We start from the raw sequence: 12,654 nt of genomic DNA on the forward strand, positions 1-12,654 counted from the left end.
TGACCCCCCCCCGACCCCCGCGGGCGCCGCGTGGTGTGTTTTCCCCGTCTCCCCGCTCCGCCTGTGATGTGGGCTAATGAAATATTTTATTGTTGTTCCTTAGGCACCGCATCAGCCTGCTCAGCCCTTTAAATTTACCATTTCCGAGTCCTGTGATCGGATTAAGGAAGAGTTTCAGTTTTTACAGGCTCAGTACCACAGGTAACGACATTGACTTTAGCTGATCCCGCTGTTTGCTTAGCTCTTGTCGTCCCCCACATTCCCATACAAACACCGACCCCCCCCTCTTCTGGGCAGGGAGGCACCACGAAGGTATGAGAATGCGTTGTCCTGGGGGCAGACAGGGCCCGTCGAGGCCTCCTTTTCCGTAGGCAGGTGTCCAGCAATCAAGCGTTTCTTCTCCCGTAGCTAAATAAGTGAATCAATAAAAGAACCATCGAAACGGAGGCGACTTGGAAAACGCTGAGGCCAAACTTTCGATATTGATTTATTGGGGCCAGGAGAAAGGAAGGTTGGGAAATTCTGGGGCCTTCTGACTTCCTTGGTTCTTTATTACTCCGGTCTTGATTCCTGCTCACTTGTTCCGGCCATTCCGCTGAAGAGCTGAGAGCCCTGGGAAGTCCGAGTGAGCGATTTCATTACTTTCGTGCTGAAAAATGTTTCATTTTAGAGACGAGTCTTGGACCTAGAGTGCCTTTGCAACATGCTTCTTTGGCTGGCTTTTTGGTGATGCATAATTCGTAGTTCATAAATGCAAAAGCCAAAACAAGCCGCTGGACCCGATCGACATTTTGCCCCTTGGTGGTGGTATTCAACTTGTCTGTGTGTTTTGGAGGGAAAACAGCAAAACAAAACAAGACTTTCCTAAGACAGGCTTGATTCATATTTTTATTAATCTCTTCGAGGAACATTCAAGAAACAGACTCCCTTGTGACATTTTGGGGGACTTATTTGCGCTTGTATATGTAGTAATTGATGTGCATTTTCTCTTTTGTTGTGTTACATGAATAGTCAGTTCTGGATGAAATTCTGGAATTAAATTGTTTGTTTCCTTAAAACTTAAAAAAAACAAAACAAAAACAAAACCCACACATCTGATCCTTATTGAAGGGGCAAGTCCAGGCTGGTTCCCATCACCCCATCACCCCTTTTCCCATCCTTTCTGTAATGTGGGTGGTACAGTATTTAAGATTGTTGTTTGGATTGTTGTTTGTAGGTGAGATTTAGAGGAGAGAATATGTGTTTAGGTGTGAAGGCTATAAGTTAAGATCTGCACTGTACTTAGATTATCTTATGTCTTGAACAGTCTGAAGCTGGAATGTGAGAAACTGGCCAGTGAGAAGACAGAAATGCAGCGGCATTATGTCATGGTAAGAAAACGGTGTCACATATTCAAAGTGCCTATTAGTTTGGAATACCAAAAACAAGAATATGCTCAAATTGCTGATCACAGTCACTCTGCCAGAGCAGTTGAGGTTGTGGGAATGTGTCTATTAGCAACCTGTAATTCTAGAATGTAATAACTTGCCTCTGACAACCAGCTTTGATTTGAATTTTCAAAAAGTTCCTCCACATGGGGTATAATTTTCTGCACTTTGTTTTTACAGGTTGAAAAAAAGTAAAAACAAAACCCCGTACTTGTCTAGTCCCTAGCAAAATGTTTTTGTGTTAGTGGTTTTCTTTGTTGTTTTATTGCTCTTGCTGCAAACAATTTTAACCAGACAATTTTTCTGTAGACTGTTAGAATTTTAATGTGTTTTATTTCTTTTAAAGAATGAAGGGATAAGACAGTGAACCCTTTTTCAAATTTTTTCCTCACTCTTTGTGTTACTATTATATTTTTGATATTTTTGTGTGTTTTCAATTTTTATAGTGTTAACATTGGTTTGAGGAGTGTTGTAGTCTCTTGTAGAACTGATTTGTTCCGCCAGAATTTCTATAATGTCAGTTATACTATATGTTCAAAAAAACTAGACCTGTTTTCACAGAAGTATTATGAAGCATATTTTTATGGTTGTTCAAAAGGGGTCCCGAGTAACTCATTCATTTTTTTTTTTTTTTTGCATTCAGCTCTTTTGCTTTGAATATGTGAGTATGAGCAGTAAAATAAAAATGAGAAACCAAATTCTTAAGTAGCATCACCTTTACCTACCTTTCTTTCAAAGCATCAGCATTTGTAGAAGATACATTTTTTGCTATTAGCTTGCCCGCTGTGCCTAGGAATTAGAGTTCATATGGTACCAAATTTTCATCAGACTTTTTTGATTCATCTGCTTGTGATGTGTAAAGATAACTGGAGATGTTAAAAATGCTGTTTGAGCTTAATTTTTCTTAGTTTTGTGAGTTATTCTAAAATCTGTGTCTTAAGATAACTTCTGTTTTATTAGGTTAAGGATAGTGATTGGACGTTCCTCCCTTGATTTATAAGTATTCTGGATATTTTGGTTTAAATGAGGCTTTTATGTTTGTTTTAAATTTACTTGGGGCATTTTGAACAAACTAGGGAGACTGATGAAAGTCACAAATTTAATTGCTTTTCCTTCTTTGACAGTATTATGAAATGTCCTATGGGTTGAATATAGAAATGCACAAGCAGGTAAGTTATTTTTTTTTATAACCATTTAAAATGACAGTAATACTGGTGCGTTTTGAAAATAAAATTGTATGTTTTGCCATTTTATTCTGCACATTGTTATGGCTATGGGTATTTTAAAAGATTGGATAGAGAGAATGCTTTTTTTAATGTGTGGCTCCCCATCTTTCTTTCATATTATCCTAATTTTAATAATTTTAAAATGTTGTTTTAAAAAGTCTGAATGCATATTAAACTTTGTACACTTTCAAAAGCAGGATGCTAAATTTTAAAAAATGTCCTGCTTTTCTTTTGAAAGAGTTGCTTTATGTATTTTGGGCATTGCGAACTTGTCTTATGAAAGAGCTTTTCTTGGAAAATATTAAAAAGTAAAACTGTAAATTGTATGGAGCCGTTGATGGCTTGGTGTGAAAGAATGGATAGAGGGTGAGCTGGGAGGATCAAAATGAAATCTGTGGAGCTACAAAAGAAATTGATGTAAAATTCTTGTACTGGTCCCCCGAGGCTACTTAGTTGGGTCTTACCAAGAACTGTAACCATTACTTCCAAAATTTGTACAGTGTAAATGAGCCTAATAGGAGGATGTGATAAGATTTAATATTATGTCTTGAAATCTAGGAATTAGTTCACAAAAAAAAAAAAAAAAAGAAAAATGATCATGACTGGTCAAAGCATTGAAAGGTCTGATTCAAGCAGCTGCCTTCTTTTTTTTTTTCGGGAGACCGAATGAAATGGTTTGGTTTAAGTTTCTAGACAGAGAATAGCATATAGGTATATACATAATAAAATACTATTTGGCAATAATAATTCCTCTAGGAAGCATTTATTTTTAGCGATCTCCTAGTAGAAGTGCTTCAGGTCTCATCAGCCATTTCAGAATAGGTGTGTGTATATGTTTGCCTGCTGGGAAAAAGACAAGGGAAAACTTAACAGCTTTTCATCTCTTACTTATGTTCAAGGTGGATGCCATTACTTTCTAAGTTGAGAAAGTATGAAATAAACACATATTATTAGGCTTTTAGTGTTTATGAATTCTTTTTTAGATATGGTTATTCACCACATGCTCAGAACATACCCAGAGAGTAGGTCTTTAAAAGATGACTGTTAGACAATAAAGGCAATCGGGTAGATAGTACTTGAAAACAAAAAGTTGGGGGAAAAAATGAGACGTTACTTAAATTAAGGACTTTTTATTTCAAGTGCTATTTTACTTTGTATACTATTTGGTTATGTCAATATTAGCATTGTAGTATAGCTTGAATGCCGCCTGTAAAATTAAATTCTTATTTTGGCATCTTTGCCATTTCTGTTTCGATTAGTAATGTAAATATCTCCTGCTTAAACAAAATCTATTCAAGCTTATGGATGGACTGCCCTTAGCTCTACCTTACAGGAATAAATTATGTGACAGATTGTTAATTATCTTGTTACATTTCATTTTAGGTCTGGATCTTGTACATATCTTTTTTTAAATTTTTTTATTTTTTATTTTTGATCCTTAGCCCATTCCCCAATATTAGTGTCCTTTGAAAGATTGGACCAGATGATTAATGTCCTTTTATTTCTCCTTCTTTATCTTGTTTACCCTGACCACTTAGTTTCCAGTTCTCCTTATACCATCTACATTTCTGAGAAGCACATAGCTTATATTTGGTTGTATGTATTTCTTCTTTTAGGGGAGGAGGTATGTGAGATCCCTTAATTTTACACATTTTGTACCTCTATAATTCTGTCATCTTCTTGTCCAACTGGCCTCAAACGCCATCCATTTAAAATTGAGAAGAGTGCATTTTCCGTTTTTTTCTTCCTGCTTTTAAATTCAATCATATCAAGAATCCTGAGGGCAGTTTATCACATTATGAAATACAGACAGCCCTGCAAACCACCTACTTATTATATTTTCTTTCTTTCTCCCCCTTAAGCACAGAGGCATATCTGTCTTTATTTGTTTTCCTAGGCAGACAGCCTTAGTTCCTCTTAGCCTCCTTCCAGATGCACTCGCTGGATACCCTTGTAATGGAAAGCAGCAATAATGCAGGGAAGTTGCCCTGCGGCATAATTGGGCCTAGTTCTAAAGATCGGGTTAGGCTTATTCACTTATTAGATTTGTGTCTCGAAGGGTTCAAGAGTAGGACTCCCTGGAGTCCTTGGAAGTACCCTAGTAATTGGTGGCCCTGATATTTGAAACCTTTGTGTATTTTTTCGTTAACGCTCCTGTTCTTTTTGGCTGTTGCCAGCCACAGAGTCTTTATTTTCAGAGAAATTTTTCATTGGAACAGAAAATGATGACTGTGATGGAGTCATGACTCTGTGACTTAGCAAATAGATAAAAGGATAAAAGTATGAAGCAGTGACAAACAGGGTGGGGTATTCACCCTCCTTCCCATTCCGCATGATGCTCATCAGCAGTCACCCTGAGTTGATTCTGATGGAGAACTATAAAGTGGAACCTATGGGGAATTTGTCATTCTGAAATGAAAGCTAATGTAATTAGTACCAATTAAAGTACATTTAGTAAATTGGATTTAATCTTAATTAAGCCTGCATAATGTTGCCAATTTTTAACAATTATGTTTGAGAACATAATTAATTTAAATTTTGGTAACTGAGTAAATAGCATTAGTCTGGTAGAATTAGTGGCTTTTTTTAAAAAAAGAGAACTTGGTGGCATGACATGAAATTGGAGCATAAAATATGAATCTGGTTTCTGATAATCTTCAGGATTGATAGAGCTGAGCAGATGAAACTAGCAAAAAACCCAGAAAAGTTAGGATGGAGTATTCTAGGCCATCATGGGAATTGATGCTTTGCCACCGTCTCAAGTTCTAACACAAAAGTGAAGATGACAAATAAGACATAGTTAGGAATGGCACATGTTTTAGCATGATGTCTTCAAAATGGAATTTTTAAACACGAAGTAACATTGGCCTTTATTCCCTAAGGATTGCCCCAAGTGTGGGTTTTTGTTTTGGATGAGACAGTTGGCCCAGGGTTTAGTTGTTATTTTTTGTGCTGATCTGTATACATACATCGTGGCTTCTGAATGGGTCAGTGACAGTGGGCAGAAAAAGGGGTGACACATGGAGTTGATAGCATTATTAAATGCTACTTGTTCCCATCCTTCACCTGTAATGCTGTAATTAAAGAAGTCCTTGCTGATGAAATCTGGCAGCAGTGGTTACCATTCTAAAAACTGACTATTGGAAATAGATTAGAAACAGGTATGTGAATTCAACCCATAGGAGCTATAAATGGACATGAACATACTGCATTTTGAAAAGGGGAAAATGAGAACATTTTGTGACTTCTTTATAGTTAATATTCTATAATGTGAAAGTCTCTGCTGCTAGAAAACATTTAGCTTACTGTTTGAATTTTAGAAAACCTCAGAACATTTTAGAAACCTGTAATACTTAAAATCTAGAAGTGAGTATGAGTACTACACACTTACATGTAAATGTTTATATGTGCATATTTTTATATATGGGTGTGTGTATATATATGTATATTTTTTAATCAAAGTGGGAAAATTCCTGTTTTACTCAAAGCCATGTAAATTTTATTACAAGACTTGGGCCACAACCATTTGAGTGCTGCTAAAATATTAATTGAATAGAAATGAAAGGGCCTTGCCAACTGATAGGATATCATAATCATAGCCTCTTTGGTCGATGGTAAATGATGATAAATGACATTAGGAACCTTTTAGCAAACTGTAATAACTACAAAGAGGGAAGCAGTATGGATTTGCATTATATCTGATACCCTCTAGTACCAAGTGGATTGCCAATACTGCTTGTTTAGCATTTTCTAAGGGCAATAGGATATTGATTTCTGACTTACAAGGAACAGCTCTATTTTCACCATTGAAAAGTATTGCAGGTTGTTAAGAAGAAATTGACTTGAAGAGGCCGACTGCTGCCCATCATGGAGCAAATAAAGCAAAACTGCCGAAGCATGGTGGAGCAGCGAGACGGGCCCTCAGCAATTTGTTGCTATTAATTTACCATGCTCGACAGCAAATCAATCGGCATCTACTTCATCTGCTGGAGAAAATGCTGTCCAGGGCAGATAAAAGGCTCGGCATGGTACAGAGAATAGACTGGATTGGCCAAAAGGAGGCTGCAGTTAATGTGTAAATAAGTGAAATCAAGGCCACTGTTGCAGAGGAAGCTGTTGTTAATTAGGTTGGTGTTTTTAGTGAGCTATTTTAGAAAGCAGCCTAGGATTTGAAGAGTAAGAAGAGATTTATTGAGGTTGAAGTAATATACGACTGGCATAGCATTCTAGCCTTGAGTGTACTTGATTCTGAGGTGCAGTAAATTTTGTGACTTCTTTATTTGGGGACACTGCTTGAAGTGTGCTTTAAGTTCTGTTTAGACCAGATTTCTCTTAAGGTAACTGTTTTTGAACATTGCCAGCTTCTTGTACATCCTTTGTCTTATCCTATATGCTTATATTTGGAAGAGTAGTTGAAGAAGTAGGTGTTTGAGTCTGTAGGCCAAAATATATCTGCTGTATTCTTACACGGTGGCTAATGTTTTTTTCCAGAAATGGGTGTGGTAGAACTCTTGTATAATAACAATAGGGAACCATTATTAAAAGTGGGGTGTCCTAGCTGAAAGTAACTAGTAAGTCAATGAAAATGTTGCTGACAGAAACTTTCTTTGCTTTATGAACATTAGGAAATAAAAATGTAGAGGAGCTGAATGGGGGATGGGTACTGTTGGATTGGACCATTTCTAAGAGAGCGTGTATGTATGTGTGTGAGGGGATTTCTTGTGTTTTTGTTTTTCATTAAGGTTTAAAGCCACCTTTTCTAATTTAAGATTATTACCCTCTGACAATAATCCACAATTAATGTGAACTAAGTGGATGTTATTGGTGATGTTTTTTCCCCCTTATCTCTCATTTGGAAATTTTGGAATAGGCGACCAACTTCACTTTATTGCTGTTTAGTAAATCTAGATGTATGTAGATTTCAAATTATATTTTCTCCAAAACTGCCAGAGGGTCTAGCATTAGGGCAGTTGATAACCATGTGGCAGGACCCAGTGAGCTGTCTTTTTACTTGTAACTGCACCTGCAAGAGAAGCAGATGTGGAGGATGAAATTTAACCTTTAGGGTTTGTATGTGTTAGGGTGTTTTCTGAATACTGTGGGTTTCCCTTTTTTCCATTCTCACATGTTGAAGTCTTAATTTTGTCTTTCTTGAGGAATCATAGGAGAATAGCTGTAGATTTTTCACCTAAAGCAGTGATTGTTGAGTGGAATTGGAATTTACTTCAGTGGAAGTGAATGTTTATTATATATCTGGCATGTGTTTACCACTGATCTGGGCACATGGTCACAATTCTTATCTTTAATTCTCATAATGATCCTAAAAAGGGGGTTATGTCCAATCAAAAGGTGATTAAAACACAGGATCAGATCTTTACAAGGTGATAGAGCTAATAGGTGGTGGACTCAGGACTTCAGATGTGTTTACCTGGAAGGATGTCTCCTGGGAGATGGGTCTGCCCTGAGTTGGAGATTCAGGCTCCAGGCTCCAGCTCATTCCTAGAATGGAGAGGTCCTGGGAGGCTGGGATATTTTGGGTTTGTCCTCCTTGAGTCCCTGAACTTTAGGCTCATACCCAGAATCCCTTGAGTGTGGGGAGAATCTCTTTGTCTGCTCTGAGTGTAGGACTGGAAGCCTCATTGAGGCCTTTGCATCCGAGTGCTTTCAGTGGCTGAGAGGGCGAGGGTTGCTTTTACTTGGAGCACACAGGTAGCCTAGGAGAGCTGCTTGCTTATCAAGATGGAATTTGCTTCCTCCCTAGGCAGCCTCTTTCTCATTTGTTTATAAACTTGCTCTTCTATTTAACTTTTATCTTTTCCTGTGGCTTGTAAGACTGCCTAAAGACAAGGGGCTGTTTGTTAATCACCATCTTGTGGGCTTTTGAAGGGGGACGCTGGGAGAGGAAAATGTGATGTTTTGTGGCCTTTTTGTAGTTCAGAAAGAGCTTCTTAGATGCAGGAAATCACACAACCCAAAGTTTTAAATGAAGGCAGATGTTTGCTTTTACTGCTAAAAGAGTTTCTTTGCAGCATTCAAACAAAGGGGTCGTTTCTTCTCACTGCCCCTTAATCCTTGCTGGATATCATTTATTTTTATTTATTATTTTGATGGGCAAAGTTCTTTGTGCTAGGCAGTATCACTTCGAGCCCTGTTGGACTAATGGACTGGGTGAATGAGATGCATCTTTTAAGTGCTGTTGCAGTCTTGGTGAGGAGATGGTAGTCACTAGCCCACGTTCTTCACTCTTTATCTTTTCTTTCCTCGACTTTCCTTTCTTTCTTTTTGGACTGTAGAGTAGATAGAGGAAGCCTGTTGGGAATTAAATGTTAAAAATGGACATTTAGAAGTTATGTGTTTGCTTTTAATGGGGGCATTTTTATTGCATTGATGTGACTTGGTGATCTGGTTTATGACTTTAGGACAGCAATTTGGTGGCTAGAGAAAGAGTAAAAGAGATGTGATTTCTGGAAGGCACTGTCTTTGATTCCTTTTCATAACCTCTTAAAAAAAACTCTCCTGTATTCCAGCAATGGTAGCAGATCCAGTGGTCTTGTGTGGGTTAAGTTGTCACTTTTGTAAGCTCGGCTCTTAGAGAGAAGCAAGAGGCAGCACATTTAGGCATGATGACTGAGTATTTACACTGATAATGACAGTTTGCAAGACTTAGGACATGTTCAAAGTAAGTACACTGCAAGCAGAGTTTAGGAAATGATTGCTTTGTGGGGAAAAGGCCTCAAGTTTTTGTCAGAAGCAAAAGTTAGAGCTGTTTTGACTTTGCCTTAGTAACAGCTGTCAGTGGTAGATGTTGTCTATCTGTAAAGAGGGATTTAGCTGGCATTCATCACCACAAATCCATATACTCTCTGTTTTTATTGGAGTTGACCTAGCATTTATGCCAAGCTTTTGCTATTTGTATATCACCAAGCCAAAACTTATTTTTAGAGTTGCAGTGTGCGTAACCCTTTTTCTATCCAGGGGGCCTAATTGGGCAAGGTATGGATTTCCTTAGCTGGCTCATCAAAGAAGCAGAAGAGAGATACTCCGGGACACCCTTTAGGTACTCTCTCCTCTGGTGAGTGGGTCATCTTGTCATCCTTTTTGAGGATTTGCCCTCAAATACTTCAAGAATTATACTGTGGAAGGAGTTTGTGCATTTCATGGAATGTAGGATAACTTCTCCACCAGCATGGGACCGGCTCCATCCACAACCTGGGCTGCCTGTGGTGCTCTGGGACCTCTGCAGGGCCCAGTTACTTGTAGCAACCTAGGCAAGTGAGAGGTTTGGGGAGAAGTAGGAATATTGACTTTCTGATTTCTTAGCTGACTTATTTCACTTATTATTGTAATTAGGATTATGTTTGCCATTGTTTTCTAATTACATGTTTTGTTTCTGAAGGTCTGGATGATTTTGGTTACAGAATTTGAAAATGTAAAGAAATAAAACGAAATAGTAGTCAGTAGAAATTAGAAGCACTAGTACTCTGTAACACTCTTTCTTTGCAGAGAGCTTAAGGCATTTTGTATGTACTCCTTAATCTTCCTCATGTTCTGTAAAGCAGGTAGCAAGCCTGGATCCATGTATTTATTTAAATAGCTTCTGTCAGTGGAGTACCCGACAGTTTGCCAAGCATTCCACTGGCCTCCTTTAACAGATGACACTGAGGCTTAAGGGCTTAAGAGACTAGCCCAGTGTCACAGTCAGGGAGGATCAGCACGTGGGTGGGGATACCAGAGTTCATGCAGGTCAGTGAATGCGCTTGAGGTTGCATAGCGGGAGTCACTGGCAGAAGAGGAAATAGTAGGTTTCTTGACTTCCCTTCCAGGACTCCCTTCACTGGCTATGCTGTTTCCAAACAGCAAATACTATGCTTGTTTCTGTGTTGAGTTGGGCTTTCTGCCACTTGAGGAGCATGGTGATGCTGCTGGCATTCGAAGAGTGTTATGCTGTCATCCCTAGCAAGAGATATGATCTGTGTTTGCGTTTGAATACAGCTCCTCCCTTTCCTCCTCTCTACCCATTCAGTGCCCAGGCCCTGCTCAAAAGGAGTCTAGGATCAGCAAATTTAAATATAAAGCCAAGATCCACTTTTAGCAAAGTGGCTAATAAAACTTGACTGTCCAGCATTCCTAAACCATACTCTGCAAACATACTATATTAGCTACATACTTGTTTATTGCCTGTTTCCCCTCTTGTGCTAGAATGTGAGTTCCATGATAGCAGGAGCTTTTATTGTTTCCTGCTGTATATCCAGTGTTGAGAATTGTGCCTGTTATATAGTAGGTGCTGGTGCTCGTGGAGTATTTGGTGAATGAGGGAATACTTGTAGTCAGAAAGAGCTAACCAAGAATATATGTGATTTAATATTTTTGAGTGTATTTAGGTTGCAGGATAGATAAGAAATCCTGAACCTCCAAGCATATATGGGTCTGTGTTGTCTGCTAGCTAAGTTTGTGAGAAAATGAAGCCTAGAAAGAGGAAGTAAATCGAGTGAGGGTAGTTGAAGTGGAATACCTGTATTTTAGCTTGTTGGGTCTGCCTTCTTAAAGATGAAAACATGAATCTTTTCTAACAAGATTTAAAATTCAGTTTGAACATCACTGTATCACTAATTCGGGTGCACCTGCAGAATTATTTTACTATTAGTAGGTCTGTATACATGTGGTTTGAATGAGTGTGGGGAGATACTAATCTTTACTGTGTTGTGTTTAGTTAACTTCCCTCCTAATTAGTAAAAATTGCAGGTTTCTGGTTCTTTTTGAGGGACAAGGAATGTAGAAGTTATTTTCATTTTTTTTATTAGTGGAGATGGTATAGTGTTGTTGAATGAGCAATAATTGTAGCAATAAACAGTTTTGGAGAGCTTTTCATGCAGGTAATATTTCACTTATTCTCACAACAACCTTAAGAGATTAAAGAATTATTATTATTAGTTCCATTTTACATATGAGGAGGCTGAGATACAGAGAGCTTAAATAACTTGCTTGAAATCAGCCAACCAGTAAACTAGATCTCAAATTTGACTCAAGGAGAGAATGCTGGTGTAATGGATATTTCTGCCTTATTGCAAATGCTACGTTTGGAATACTCCACTACCAGCATAGTTTCCAACCTCCTTGTAAGTTCTTACTTGACTGAGTCTAGAGCCTCATTTACTAGTTCTGGCCTTACTAGTAACCAGGTGTGTAGTTACTAGGGGTGTTTAAAATTAGGGTATAAGTGAATGCCCAGATCTCTTTTAGCTTCTTTGGTTAAAATGATCGTGTTGCTTTAGTTTGTTGCTTTCTGTGGCCTCACTGATTAGAAATACTTTCGGCCAGGCACGGTGGTTCAGCCTTTAATCCCAGCACTTTGGGAGGCCAAGGCCGAGAGGATTGTCTGAGCCCTGGGGTTCAAGACCAGCCTGGGCAACTTGGTGAGACCTCGTTTCTACAATAAATCACAAAAACTGGCCAGGCATGATGGTGTGCGTCTGTAGTTCCTGCTACTTGGAAGGCTGAGGTGGAAGGATCGCCTAAACCCAGCAGGTTGAGGTGTGGTGGCCATGAATGTGCCACTGTACTGCAGCCTGAACAACAAGAGTGAGACTCCGACTCAAAAAATACATATACTGCTTTATATTTTACAAGGTACTTTCTCATTCATTTTTCCATGTAAGCCCCGATAATGTTGGCGAAGCATTCCTCCAATTCTGTGGATGAATATAGTGAGACACAAAGTTCCACAGTTAATTACTAGATGGTTGACAATTCACTGATTCCCTTGGGACCAGCATTCAAGCTAAAGTAATGTTGACACAGAACTATGACAGTTTTTCTAAAATGTGTAATATATATGTTAAATAAAATGTAATACCAGTGTGTCTTTAAAGTGATCGGTTTTTATACTTTTCCTGTGGTTTGTATTAGAACATTTCATCACATGACTTCTGACTTTGTATGAATTACTATGTGATCCGATATTTTTCTTCCAAAGATGGGCAGAAGGGGGGGATATATAGCAG

The 12,654-nt window shown here is 38.4% G+C and overlaps 1 protein-coding gene across 2 annotated transcripts in view; it reads left to right on the forward strand.

Annotated features, from left to right (window-relative positions):
* TLE4 (transducin like enhancer of split 4) overlaps positions 1-12,654 on the forward strand; it is a 145,156-nt gene continuing 132,502 nt past the window's right edge. For both annotated transcript variants that reach the window (XM_008057217.1, XM_008057218.1), the window contains exons 1-3: positions 1-201; positions 1,307-1,370; positions 2,552-2,596. In XM_008057217.1, the coding sequence (XP_008055408.1) occupies positions 1,350-1,370; positions 2,552-2,596 (66 nt within the window). In that variant the 5' untranslated portion in view covers positions 1-201; positions 1,307-1,349. The remainder of the gene's footprint in view (positions 202-1,306; positions 1,371-2,551; positions 2,597-12,654) is intronic.

This window comes from Carlito syrichta, unplaced genomic scaffold (genome assembly GCF_000164805.1).
Source record: "Carlito syrichta isolate Samal-C Ts95f unplaced genomic scaffold, Tarsius_syrichta-2.0.1 Scaffold302880, whole genome shotgun sequence".
Lineage (NCBI taxonomy): Eukaryota > Metazoa > Chordata > Mammalia > Primates > Tarsiidae > Carlito > Carlito syrichta.